Raw genomic sequence first — 15,173 nt, 5'->3', positions numbered from 1 at the left:
CACACTTATTCTTGGTGGTCGTAAACCCCCAAAAGCCTTCAAATCGTAATTTTTCCTTCTATGATCTTGTTATCTATTAAAATCACTAGACTTACAACCTGGAAACAACCATATTGTGCATGATCTTCAAGAGTTTACGATCATAAACTCTTCTTATGGCCGTAAACCCTTCAAAAGTTCATGATTTGGCCAAAAACCCTTCTTGGGTTATCAGATAAGACCGTGAACCCTTCTTAGATGCAAGTTAGGACCAAAAAACTTCATAAGATCAATCATTTATGGCCGTAAACAATCCCAGGGTCGTAAATGCCTTTAAGTGTGGCCGTAAACTCCCTCTTATAAATCATATGTGATTGATACACTCCATTTTGAGTGATTTATAGTTCCTAAGGGTGTTTCCCATACATGATTAGTTGTTATATACACTAATAGTACACATATGTGTGTTATTATATGTTTATTAGGATATGTTTGTGCTCGGGATTTCCACTTGGCATACTTTACATCCTAAATCAATCTTTCAGTCGAACCACTCACTGCAAGTGAGTTCATACCACTACAATCAACCTTTTACTTGTTTTTAAAATGATTTTAGGGGGGATACAAGTTTAAACACAATTGAATTGTGTTTTGTTACACATTTGAATTCTTGCAAACATAAGAACTTTACTGTTTTCAAACACTGTTAAACTTCATTTTCAAAACCCTTTTAAATTACTTATAAAACTCTTTTACTTTCAAAATCATATTCATATAGTTATTAAAGTATAAATATGTGTAAATGGACTTAGGACTAATATTAACAACCTTGACTCCTGTTCCTTGTTTGGTTGTGGGCTTAGGATATGATTCACTAGTCCGACTGTCGATTAACTTATAATTATACATACTAGATACTTATATGAATATTAAACCTCATTTTCAAAGTTATACTTAACTTAATCGTTTATGATTAACAAATGAGTCTTTCAACATGACAGTTATACAAAAAACATACTAGTAAACTATTATAGGTATAGTTTAGAGGATTACAAACTACTTACTATTTCTAGAACAATGATACTTACATGAGTCAGTTCATAACATGAGTCAGATCATACATATTATAACAAGAACAGAAAGGAACATATACATTTACAAAAGGAACATACATTTACAAACAGAACATATACATTTACAAAAGGAACATATACAGTTACAAATGGAACATATACATTTACAAAAGGAACATATATAATATAACAAGAACAAGATAACAATAATGTGAGATACTACTTCATGGCACGGCAATACACTGGTTGTGTCATGTTTTGTAACCAGAGTCTCCTGGAGGGAGAGCAGGCATTGTGTGTGTAGATCTATACGGGACAGACAATCCCACACCCCGAATGTTAGCTACAGTCCCATCCGGAAAGGCCAAGGAGTGACAAATGTCACATCGTTTCAACGCCAGGAGGTCGTCGTGTTTACAGCAGCCAATCAGCAAGGTTACAACCTTATCACATTTTACCTTAATTCAACTAAATGGTTTTTAAGGTAATTAGTGCTTCAGTAGATATTTTATACGATATTACTTCACACTTGCATTTTCCATTTACATTCATATAGTGATATTCTCACATAAAAGGTAATGCAAACTATTTTCGAGTAAAAGATAGTTATAAACTTGGGAAAACATACATTTCTACAATTGAACAAACACACAAAACAATCTGGCCTTGGTAGAAGATTACTTTCCATTTTAGTAGAAAATATAGGATTTTCAAGGAGTTATACAAACAGTTTCCATCAATCACTTACAAACATTTTCATCAAGCTAATACAAACATTTGACACTAAAATACTTGTGAACTCACCAGCTTAAATGTTGATCAACTCTTTTAAAATAAGTTGTGTCCTCAGGTCACCAGTAGACAAGTACAGATGGCCAGGTTTTGCAAAGATGGAGCTTATTCAAGACTCGTCTTATTATTTTTGTTATACATTCATTTTTGGTGTCATTAAAACTTTACAAAAGAACATGTATTAACTATTATTATTAAATCAATGGATGTTGTTGCTTGATTTACTATTGTGCACTGTTATGATACTGTACATGATGTTCTCCGCCCTAGAATGATTCTGTCGTTCTGGTTTTGGGGTGTAACAGGCCCACAGCTCACATCTGGCTTGCCATCGTGCCCACAGTACGAGTCTTCTTCAGCTCTTAACTGGATGGCTCTCAAGCCCATAGTGCGAGTCTCCTTTAGCTCGTATCTGGAATGCTCCTGGGTTTTTTGGTTATCGCACAGAGCAGTATCACCTCAACCCATCCAACATAACATGTCAACATATAACACAACCACTGCGCATACAGATAATCACATCACAACACAAGTAGTCCTACAGATCTACCTAACTAGCATAACAACTAGCATGCAACACTAAATCATACTCAACATACTACCACTGATAGGATAACATATCCAATGGGCCAACCTTAGTGCCTTAGACCCCTTAGTATAGTGAGGTAACTCACCTCTGAACTTTCAACTCGAAAGATAAGCTCAGACTCTCGGATCACCGCCACAAACTCCACCACCTATATTCACCATAGAACCATACTCATAAATTTCCAATTTCCCAAAATTCCCCAAAAGTCAATTAGTCAACCCTTGGTCAAAGTCAAAGTCAACGGTCAAGGTCAACAGTCCATGTTGACCCAACTCGTCGAGTTCAGTCACTGACTCGTCGAGTCCTTCCTGAACTCGAGCAGTCGTGAAATCCCCCCACTGACTCGTTGAGTTTCCCTACAACTTGCCGATTTCATGCGTGTCTAAATGTCGAGAAAACCCTAGTTGACTTGCCAAGTCACCCCACTGACTCACTGAGTCCATGTAAAAGTACTTGCACAACAATCTTCATCGGACTCGCCAAGTTGACCATGCAACTCGTCGAGTCCCTTCAGTCCTTTGTCCACTCAGATGTTTTTTAAGCCATTTTAAGGTTCCATATTGCAGATCAAGCTTCCCAAGGCATGTTTATCACGTAAAGTTGCAAACTTTACGTACATGCAAGGCTCTAAAGGCTTATAACGTCAAATCCAATCTTGTATTGGACTTTTACACCTAAGGAGAGGTTTACACTTGCTAAAGCTGGAACTTTATGGACTTAGAGACCAAAGACAGTTCAGATCTGAAGTTGCAACTACATATCTTAGCTCATACCCAAGAATAGCTTCCTAACATGCTAGAAAAGCCCTAATCTTTAACCAAATGAGATCTAGAAGGAAATGAGGTCAAGGTAACGACTTGATACCTTCAAATGATGCTAACTGAGGTAGATTCTGGATCCCCACACATTCCTTGCTTCTAGACACTTGTTCTCCAAGCTCTTTTCACTAAGATCCACCCCCCAAAGCTTAAAACACACAAGAATGGAGCACACACACGTATTAGGGTTTTATGGACTCTCAAGATACTATAAGGGGGATAAGGGAGGCTAATGATCTCTTAAATAGGGTGTAAAACCCCAGAAATTAGGGTTTCATCCTCCAGCTGATACTTGTCGAGTCCTACCTTGGACTCGGCGAGTAGGTCACTTAAACACGTGGCCCAACCCGCTGCTACTCGACGAGTCAGGGCATCCAACTCGTCGAGTATACCTTGAAATTATGAAGATTAAAGCCATAAAATTAATACTTGAGAATTGGGGCGTTACATCAGGATATCATTAGCTGAAGGTGAGGGAGCGTGATATTGAGAAAACCGCATTCAGAACGAGGTACGGACATTATAAGTTCTTAGTTATGTCGTTTGGAGTAACCACTGCTCCAGCAGCATTCATGGATTTGATGAACAAGGTTTGTAAACCATACCTCGATAAATCTGTGATAGTGTTCATAGATGACATTCTGGTTTATTCAAAGAGCCAGTAGGAGCATGGCAAGCACCTACAAGAAGTGTTAGAAGTTCTAAAGAAGGAGAAACTGTACGCAGAGTTCTCCAAATGTGATTTTTGGATTCGAGAAGTCCAATTCTTGGGTCATGTGGTTAACCAACAAGGGATCATGGTTGAATCAGCTAAGACTGAAGCGGTGATGAAGTAGGAACGACCAAAGAGTCCCACAGAGATCTGAAGCTTTCTTGGATTAGTCGGATATTACCGAAGGTTTATCCAATGCTTTTCTTCGATAGCTGCTCCATTGACATCTTTGACCCATAAAGGAGCTACTTATACTTGGAGTGAGAAGCACGAGGAATCATCTGAGAAGCTAAAGAAGAAGTTGTGTGAATCACCGATTCTTTCTCTACCCGATGGAGTTGAAGACTTCGTAGTTTATAGCGATGCATCTAGAGTTGGGTTAGGTTGTGTTCTGACCCAAAGGGATAATTTAATAACATATGCATCAGGACAACTGAAAGAACATGAAAATAACTACCCCACTCATGATTTGGAGTTGGCAGCGGTATTACTCAACCTAAAGATATGGAGGCATTATCTTTACGGCACAAAGTGAAAACTTTTCATTGATCATAAAAGTCTTCAGTATCTATTCAATCAGAAGGAATTTAATATGAGACGATGATGTTGGCTAGAGTTACTCAAGGATTATGACTGTGAGATACTTTACCACCCTGGTAAAGCAAATGTCGTAGTTGATGCTTTATGTTGAAAAGTGAGACTCGAAAGGAAAAGGCCAAGACCTTTAAGAATTGAAGTTGTCTCAACGATTGTGGAAAGCATCAAGAAAGCTCAGGAAGAAGCTTCAGAGAAAAATGACCGAAAGGAAGAGCGTTTGGGTAAAACGTTGGTGTTCGGTACAAACAATCAAAGATTGAAGGTATTCCAAGATAGGATTTGGGTACCTAAGACGGGAGGAATAAGAGATCTTCTGATGGAAGAAGCTCACAAGACCATTTACTCGATTCATCCCGATAGCACAAAAATGTATAGGGACCTGAAACCCTACTACTGGTGGCCGACAATGAAGCTCGATATTACAAAGTATGTAGCCGAGTGTGTAACATGTGTGAGACTTAAGCCACAACATCAGAAACCATATAGGAGTTTAGAACCTTTAACTGTACCCATGGGTAAATGGGAAGACATTACCATGGATTTTGACACTAACCTACCCAGAACGAAGGATGGTCATGACATGATTTGGGTAGTCGTTGATCAGTTCACTAAGAGTGCACACTTCATAGAAGCCAATTAAAGATGGTCTATGGATAAGATTGCAAATGCATACGTGAAGGAAGTGGTAAGACTTCACGGTGTTCCTTTAACGATTGTATCAGATCGTGATAATCATTTCACGTCAAGGTTTTGAAGGAGTCTACAAGAGGAATTTGGTACGAAGTTGTGTCTAAGTACAACCTACCATCCGCAGACCGATGGTCAGAGCGAAAGGACGATTCAAACGCTGGAGGATATGCTAAGAGTGTGTACCCTGGAATTCCAAGGTAACTGGGATGACCACTTACCCCTGGTAAAGTTTTCCTACAACAGTAGTTACCATTCGAGCATCATGATGGCACCTTATCAAGCTTTGTAGGAACAGAAGTGTCGTACGCCATCATGTCGGCTTGAAGCTGGAGAAAAATGGTTTATGGGACCCGAAATAGTCCATCGGACTGCTGAAAAGTTGAAAGTGATTAAGGAAAGGATGTTAGCAGCTCGGGATCATCAAAAGAGCTATGGTGACAAAAAGATACGACCGATGACATTCAAAGTTGAAGATTTGGTTTTTCTTAAAGTCTCATCGTGGAAGGGACTTATAAGATTCGGGAAAAGAGGAAAGTTAAGTCCAAGATTCATTTGACCGTTCAAAGTTCTTTAAAGGATTAGGAACGAAGCTTACAAGTTAGAACTACCAAAAGGGTATTCATAACACTTTCCATGTGTGTTATTTTAGGAATTTCACGGGAGAAATTCCCGACATAATTCTAATTTATGAGTTAAGGATGGATGAAAATAAGAGGCTAATTGAAGAACCGGAGGTGATTGTTGACCGTAAGACAAATAATTTGCGACGCAAGATGGTCGACTTAGTGCTTGCGCGATGGAAACATTCGAATGGGCCAAATCTCACTTGGTAAATGGAGAGTGACATGATGAGTCGGTATCCGCATTTGTTTGTCGATGCATGATTGCGGGTCGGAATCATCCTAAGGGGGAAAGAATTGTAACGCTTGTGTTTCGAGGCTAAGCATTGATGCGATGATGTAATAGTTTATGTCAACCGTTGTAACCTATTTTAAAGTAATGAAAGATGAATTACTTGAATATTATGTGAATTATGTGTTTTTATGTGATTATATAATTGTTTGTAAATATATAAAAAAATAATAAGCGTCAAAAATAAAACGTTATATAAGCCCGATATCTATGAAGAAAGTTGTAGTGATCGTGACAAGGATTCCGGACATATAAAGAACGCCGAAATCCAAGTTATAACGAAGGAGTTATGACTTGTCGGAGTTTCGCGACAGAACCGACATGACGTTGCATGACGTAAAAAGTGAGTTTGCGATAAAGTGCTTTTTAGCCTTAGCGATCTAAACGAAAGTCGTAGTGTTCCTTAAACCGAGAGCGTGCATAAAAAGAATGCCCAAATCTGACTTCGTATGAGGAAGTTATGATTTTTCCAAGTTTCAGATTAACCATACACAACCCGGAGTTCGAATAGTAGATCGAACGGTTTTTCGGCTGACACAACCTAAACGAGAATCAAAGGTGTCGTTAATAGTAGTTCAACGGTAAAATGACAGACAAAAATGGACGTCGGATGAAGAAGATATGAATTTTTAACGGACTTTCTTGTCCTGGTCTGTTAAAAATATAAATTTAAAAATAAAGTCAAAATTAGCCGACGGATCCAAACGAAAGTTGTAAAGTACAGTCCCCCCTACGCGTAGATAGAAGAATGTCGAAAACGGAGCTAGTATGCGAAAGTTACGAATTTTAGAAGTCGGAGGTGCAAATTGCGAAGCTGGATGCGAGGCTACGCCCCGCGTAGACCTTCGGACGCCTCGCATACGAGTACGCCCCGCGTTGACCGAAGTACGCTCAGCCGTCTTCTCTCTTCAGCGGTCTGAAGCGTGCCATGCCGCCCCACCAAATATCGGATACGCCCAGCGTAATACGAGGCCTCGCCTCTATAAGAAGGGTGCGAAAGCTGCCGGATTTTTCACATCTTTTACACCTTCTTTCTCTCTCTACTCTCTCTCTCTCTCTCTCTCTCTCTCTCTCTCTCTTTCTCTAGCCTCCTTAAACCACCCCGAAGCCTAGGAAACCTCCCTAGCACTAGAAGAAAGCCTCGGAGCGCCCAAGGGCTCCGAGAAAAAAAGTTTTTCGGTTTAGAAACTCTGCCCCCTTTTCAAGCAAAGTTCCTGGTTTCGTCAGAGGAGATTATTTTAAGAAGCGAAGCGCTATCCAAATCATCCCCTTATCATGTGAATGTATAGTCACTTTCATCTTCCACATATATATGAAGTATTTACATAAATTACGTTCTATGTGTGTGTGTGTATATATATATATTATTTGACTTGAGATCTATGCTGGATGAAAGATATAAACCTCTTTCTTTTCAGATCTGAACTTTTTCTTTCAGATCTAAACTTTCAGATCTAGACTTTCTCACTTCATATATATATATATATATATATATATATATATATATATATATATATATATATATATGTGTGTGTGTGTGTGTGTGTGTGTGTTTTATACTTGAGATCTATGATATATGAAAGATTTAAACTTCGTTTTCATATCTGAAACTGTATATATGTTTTATATCTACAAATATGTTGGGTAAAACATGGGTAGATGTAATAGGTGGTGTGTGATGAAATAAAATGATGAGAGATCTCGATTTGACAATGATACAGTCATCTAGCAGAGTATGAATGACAACCATGGACTTTTCTAGATAGTCCAGTGGAATGCTAGCAGGCTCGCAACCTGTAGGTGTTTATTTGAACTATGTGTTCACCAGTTGTACTCCATCCCCCTCATGGTTGCCATATTTGACATAAATTGCTCAGAAATCCCTAAGCAGTGTTGTCACCCCAATGAAAATTTTTAGGCAGGTCCTTTTAATTAGATGCTTTAAGGACGTAAAGTGAGGATAATGGGAACGGGTAATCGGGTTTGTTTGGTTTGATGAAATTAATAAACTTATTTATTGTTGGTTGAAAACTCTATATGCTCACCAAGCTCCCTAGGCTGACCCACTCAGTTTCTTGTATTACAGGTAGTGGCAAGAGCATAGTTGGATGATCTGACGAGAGATTATGGATTTTAGGCCAACAGAAAATAAATAGAATGTTGTAAGGCCTATGTTGTTTTTTAGGCCAAATTTTGTTTTGTGGCCTAAGATGTTTTTGGTTTATGCTTTTGATCTGTATCGATGTTGACACCCCGAGTTTTGTAATACAATGAAAATACATTTCTTTAAGGAAATGTTTGATAAATATTTGTCATATTTGTTTTAGGAACAAATTCTGCAACACTTTCTTTAAAAAATTACTTTGATTTTTTTTTAAAAAAACATAAACGAAATCGGTATTTTCTAACCGTGAAAATTGGGATGTCACAAAATACATCATCGGATATTGGCTCGTAAATAAAATCTCCTATGCCTCAACTTAAACTAAAATTCGGTGTACACCAAATGGAATTTTGTCGTAGAGACCAAAATCTCCTATGCCTCAACTTAAACTAAACTTCGGTGTACACCAAATGGATTTTCGTTGTAGAGACCGATCATTGCTTTAGGGCTCATCTACCTTCGGCATTTCTTAGTTATTGGGTCACATTCTTTGCATTAACATTAATAAATAAAGCATTTATTTATTTATACAACATTTGAGCAATATATAATAAATAACATTTATTCTTATTTATTTAGGATGGTAAATAACAAAATTTATACTATATAAATATTATTTATCCATTCTCATTTATGCTCTTTAGTATGACCTCGGATTCAAATACTAACAAAAATATACTTATTTTTTGGTTCCTTGCACATTGTTTCCAACATTGGTATCAATGCTTGCATATCCTTCTCACCACCTTTAGTTCTTGTTAATGGATCGTTGCCCAACAAGTTTAAAACCAGGAAATGAGTATGCCAAGGCAGTCTCCTTTCTCCTTTTCTCTTTCCTCTTGTTATGGATGGCATAAATGTGTTCGTTTTGGATACCGAAGATAAAGGTATTATCAAGTGTTTTAATGTTGGCATGGTAGATTGTGAGGTTTCATATCATTTCTTTATTGATAATGTTATGTTTATTGGCGATTGGAGTGTTGAAAACCTAAAGAACTTCATGTGTATCCTTAAGTGTTTGCACTTAACTTCGAGGTTGAAACATAAAACATCCAAAATTGAGCTTTTGGGTGTCGGATCAACTGTTTGGTGGTTGAAGATTTAGCTAATTTCATCCATTGCAAATCACACAAGTTTCCTTCTATTTACCTTGGTTTTCCAATAGATTACAACATGTCTAGAATCAATCTTGGAATACGATCATTGAAAAGTTCAAAAGTAAATTTTATAGATTGACCCAAGTTTCCTTCTATTTACCTTAGTTTTCTTTCTATTTACCTTAGTATTTGTCTGGGATTAAACCCAAGAACTTCTGTTTAAACACTTCTAGTTAGACACTTTATTGATCAACCCAATCATTGTATTGATTGGGTTAAAAATCCCATTATTGCTCTAAACTCCATGTAACCCGTTTGTTTTTGGGATTGCTCTAGCTCTTACTAGAGTAGTTGTAATGAAATTGTCCTTATTAAATGGGGCTACTTGTATACAATAACTTTTTCCATACATGTTATAATTAATTGCGAATGTTTTATATGGTGATTGTAGATAAGAAGGAGAATCCTATATAATTACCCAAAAAAAAAAAAGGAATGATTATTGAAGTTAAAAATAAATAAAAATAAAAATCCTTTCACTTTCATACTTCATGGATTCAATTATCTTCTATTAATTATCAACTAGAAGATACACCCATACATATTTATACAATCAAGCACAACCGTTCATTACAATTAATCAAAAAATTCAAGTGTAGATTTCATCAAAAACCTTTCAATTCTCCGTGAATTAACAAATTTTAAGGATTCGAACCTTGATATGAGTTTGGAGTTAAACCTGTAGTAGAACTTCGCTTGTAGCTCTTTGCTTGAGGAATACAACCAAATCCAGATCTCTGTTCCATAAATTCATTCGTCGGTGACTGAAACTCCGATCTGGTACGGCGGTGGGAGGAGTTATCCACCGTCGCGTCAGCTCCGACGAGGACATGGTAGCTGCGGGTGGAACCGACGGATCGAGACCTGTAATTGTTTTGAGGCCGTTGTTTCTTCATGGCATGCATCAGAAATGGGATCAATCCTTCCATAACTCGATTGAATTTTACAGAAGTACGAATGGTTTTTGCTTCGATGCTAGAAGATCTGAACTCGATCTTAATTCTTAAGTAGTTAATTTGATGAATGACTTTAATGAAGTGACAATGTGTTTTATATACATGAAGATGGTGGGGACACACGGTTTGAAGATCGAGGTACTGAATTGAAGGATCGACGAAACTTGGAGGGTTGTTTTTGATGTGTTATTGACGTTTATGCCCTTCAGGATAAAGCAAATTGACATTTTAGTTAAACCTACTTTATATATTTAATCTTCTCTTGAAAACAAAACAATGTTAACTTGTAGGAGAAGGGTGGTTATAGAAATGAAAATATATCATGTTGACAAAAGTTAATATATGGAATTTATTATTTGTGGTATAGTATGAGAAAATATTTTATCAACCAATAGAAATAAAATAAAAGTAAGGGCAAAATAATGTTAACTATCATGTCATTTACCAAATGGTAATATAAATATCATATGTTATTTTTCTTATTTGAAATTAATTGGTTTCCATTATAAATGGAAATTTTGATTTTTATCTTAAAGTTGGAAACTAGTAGTTAGTAAGATTTCAAAATCTCAAAATTGTAGCTTTTATTTTTATAAATTACTTGGCAAAATTAGTTGTAAGATTTCAAATTTATAAAATTATATAAAACCTCTAGGAATATTATGTAGAAGAATATTTAATTTCTCAATGAAGAAATATGAGTTTTCAAAATTATAAAGTTATACAAAACCTCATAAAGAAACTAGTATGTAAAATCTGAAATTCGTTTTCATAAATTACTTGGCAAATTTAGTTGTCCGATTCGATGTTTTTCTTTTCAAAAAAACAAATAAAAAAATATTAAAAACTCATCGTAAAACATACCTTAAATAAGTAAACGTCATTTTCCGACAACTTTATTAGATTTTATGGGAAATATGAAAAATAAAATATAAATCGCCATGCCTATAAAACATATAACATAGTACATATATTTGAACTTTGACAATTGTATTTATAAATTCTCTAGAACATTACCATTAGATAAGGCTGCATAAAATCCTTGGATTTTTAAGTGACAATAAAGTCAAATGGATAAAGCCTAATGTTGCTTGCTTATTCACGCATCTTAAAAAACTAGTTGTTGAAATGTACAAAATAACCAAACATTGTACCTAAAATATGAATTCATAATGTAATTGAACCAAGCTTTGGATAGTATACCAGAAGATCAATGTCAACCTTCCAAAAAAACTTGTTTGACCTATTGTTTTAGAAGTTTTAATAATATATTGATGTATCTATATTTAAACTAACAAAGACTTATAATTGAATCCATGATTTATAAATAATGACTTTAGATGCATTAAGCACACATGTTCAACATGGTAGGCAAAGTAGGTGTTACATGGGGTAGGGTGGAGGTTTTTTTCTCAATTAGAAAGGTGTTATTAGACAAAAACAATTTGCAATTAGCTTGAAGGGCAATTTGGTAATATTTAATCCTAGGATTGAAAAGGATGCCAAATTTGACCATTATTAAACCTTGACAATTTCATAGTTATATAATACCACTTGTTATATTGCTACTAAAGTGGGTTTTGTGCGAACTACTCGTCTCCATATTATCTTACTTTTATTTTTTTAATTCGAAAAAATGTTATATTCAAATATATAAGATCCTGGATTAAGACATCCCACACTGAAAATGTCAAAAACATCATCACATTTATTTGTAAAAATATACATGTTTTGTTATAAGATTTTCTTTGAACAAAACCTAAAATTTATCAAAATAAAACTAAACTTGTCGATTTGTTTATTTCGGGTTTATGGTTCAATTATCTTGATGGCATACTGATTTATTAATATATTTTACTTAAAAGCTAAAATCCATTCTTGCTCACCAATATTAATCCCTATACTAATAAAATAAATAACTTTATAATCTCTTATTTAATAATTTATTTAAAATTATTTATTTAAGATACTTGATTAATAATTATGAATTTTTACTACAAAATTTTAATTAATTCTGTAACTGTGGTTATTACGTGTTATAAACTAGTATTTAATAATATAATCAATTAATGATATTTATAGACAAATTGAGTTAATTAAAGTGTTAATCAAACTATTGGAAGGGGTCCAAATAATCGAATTTGCCCCTAGGTTACCATTTACCAACCAACACCATAAGCAATCTCACTTTAGATTAAGGTTATTTTAGGAAAAACATAGTAATTAAATAAATAAATTGAAAACTATAAAGGGGGCAAATGTCAATGAGCAAATACTTGTTCCTACAATCACCTGCTCCAAGTCGAAGCAGGAGAGAGGCGGCTTTTTGTGCATCCAAAGAATGGTTAAATTCCACTAACTACACAACACTCATTGACGATGACTTTCCAAACACAATTTTAGTTGTAACAAATATTGGAAATTGGGTAACCTTGACACCAATTAAAATAAAAATATACTTTCTAGAAAATCTTTTTCTAACCACTCATAATAATAATCAAAGTTTTCTAATTATTTGCAAAAAGACAAATCATACCAACTTCATTAAAATTCATCAAATCGCCAAAATAATTAACTGAAATCTAATTGAGGACTTAGAAAATGTGTGATGTGACAACAAAATCCATATTTTTTTATTTTTAGATATTTTTGTTTAAAAATGATATTATTTTAGTTGTCAGGTCAATATTTATCAGATAACGTCATCATTTCGTAGATAGTCTCACAATTTCGCATTGGCATCTACAAAATTAATAGTTATATCGGTGATTGAGTTAATTTTTTAGTATTTCATGAAAAATGATGTATGAAATTAGCATAATTTATTTTTTTTATCAAATTATTTTCAAAGCATTTTAGATAATTCTAAAAGGTTTAACTATTTTACTTTCAAATTGTTCAATTTTATATAAAATCGTGTAGTTTTTAACTAATTCCGTGTTAGGTTGTTACGGTAATAGAACCGTTACAGTAGCAAAACGGTAAAAGAATGTTAATTGAACAAAAGCATCACAACATATTTGAAATATTTATTATTTGATAATAACCACGTATTATTTTTGTTTCCATATTGTGGAAATAATAACCTCAAAAAAGAGATTTTCTATTAGTTATATTCCTCGTTAGATTGTGCATGTCCATGGTAACACATTCTATTTTCTTTTTCGAGTTAATAGGAGGGTTGCAATATACTTTTATTTAACAACAATTGTCATAGAGTAGTTGGCATCTTCTCGACCATGTATTGAATAATTATATTATTGATAATATTGGAAAACAAAAGCTGGAATAGCTCAGTTGGTTAGAGCGTGTGGCTGTTAACCACAAGGTCGGAGGTTCAAGCCCTCCTTCTAGCGTTTTTTGTCCTCACGAATTAGATTTTATATTGTGCTAAAATTTATACTTCCCCCTACTTAGACACTTAAGTAATTTTTCTTTTTGTGTTTATAATGCAAATCACATGAAAACAATGATTTTTGTGCATGTTCAGGAATTATACTTTTTGTTGGTTTGGTCGAATCTATGAAAAATAGGACGTACTTTATGAATGAATAATCATATGCCTATAAGAAATATGTTGATTTCAAGGGTTTATGTCATATTTAGATAATTAACTATGACCAATTTATCCGTGAAGAAAGTTATAATTGGGACTAACAAACTTATGACCAAACAACGGTTTTTGGTTTTATCTTGTCACTATAACCTTCTAGAGTGTTTGGAACTAATTTTCAAGTTTGTGTCTCATCTACATTGACCAATTTTGATTGCACTATGTCCACATAATACGGCATCCTTGTGAGCTTTTAGATTAATTCTCTTTGTGTTTAATTTTAAAATCTATTTTATTTTTAATACAGTTTAATTTAAGTGGTTTTTGTTTTTATATTCTTACAAATTATGTTTGATTTGTTCATTAGAATGTGCTATGTGTTCATAGTGCTCAACCACAATCACTACCACCTTTGAATGTTTGAATTTGTTCACTAGAATGTGTTATGGCATCCATGATACGAACGTGACTTCCATGTGAACTTTTAGATTAATTCTCATTTGTTTTTATTTTTGAAATTTATTTTATTTTGAATATAGTTTAATTATAACGAAACTTGATGAAACACGTCTAGGATTGATCCATTACAATTTGACGTCCGTGACAAAGTAAAATATGAGGCCCTTTTATTTAAAAGAATTGACAAAAATACAAAATTAGTATTTGTGGTTAGCAAACAAACATGTAAATATAATCTAAAAAATTTTCAATCTATATAGAAGGTTTAAAATTAGAATTTTCTTGTGGATTTGGTCCTGATAAATTAAAATGATTGTTTTACCATTATTATTTCTTTTTTATATTTTCTTTATTCATTTTAGTATTTTAAAATAATAATAATAAAATAAAAAATAAAAATAAAAAACTCACCTCATCCCTCTCTACTATTCTCTATTCCTCTCTCTTTGAGTATCTTTTCTCTCATTAACTCTCTCTTTCACACTATCTTTCTCTTTCTCACATCTTCTTTCTCATCTTTCACCTGCAAATCAGATGAAAGAAACTCATATCAAAGAGGCAACTCATGTCAAAAAATGAAATCAAAATCAATGAAGCACTAAAAGATCTAGTATACTTAAAAATCATATTAAAGTGATATTGTTAACTAACATATAATACTAAAGGGTCACACTAACAACAACTTGATATAATTAATTATTTATTAGAAATTGATTTTTTAA

The 15,173-nt window shown here is 34.2% G+C and overlaps 1 protein-coding gene and 1 non-coding gene across 2 annotated transcripts; one reads left to right on the top strand and one right to left on the bottom strand.

Annotated features, from left to right (window-relative positions):
- Positions 1-9,938: 9,938 nt before the first annotated feature.
- Positions 9,939-10,518, bottom strand: LOC145013963 (beta-1,4-xylosidase). The gene has a single exon (XM_078972316.1). The coding sequence runs from the start codon at positions 10,410-10,412 to the stop codon at positions 10,125-10,127; it is 288 nt and encodes a 95-aa protein (XP_078828442.1). The 5' UTR covers positions 10,413-10,518; the 3' UTR covers positions 9,939-10,124.
- A 3,203-nt stretch (positions 10,519-13,721) lies between these two features.
- TRNAN-GUU (transfer RNA asparagine (anticodon GUU)) lies at positions 13,722-13,795 on the top strand. Its single transcript has one exon. It is a non-coding gene; the product is annotated as a tRNA-Asn (tRNA).
- The last annotated feature ends 1,378 nt before the right edge of the window (positions 13,796-15,173 follow it).

Source organism: Lactuca saligna, chromosome 9 (genome assembly GCF_052625555.1).
Source record: "Lactuca saligna cultivar CGN05327 chromosome 9, ASM5262555v1, whole genome shotgun sequence".
Classification (NCBI taxonomy): Eukaryota; Viridiplantae; Streptophyta; class Magnoliopsida; order Asterales; family Asteraceae; genus Lactuca; species Lactuca saligna.
This window is presented reverse-complemented; position numbering and strand designations above follow the sequence as displayed.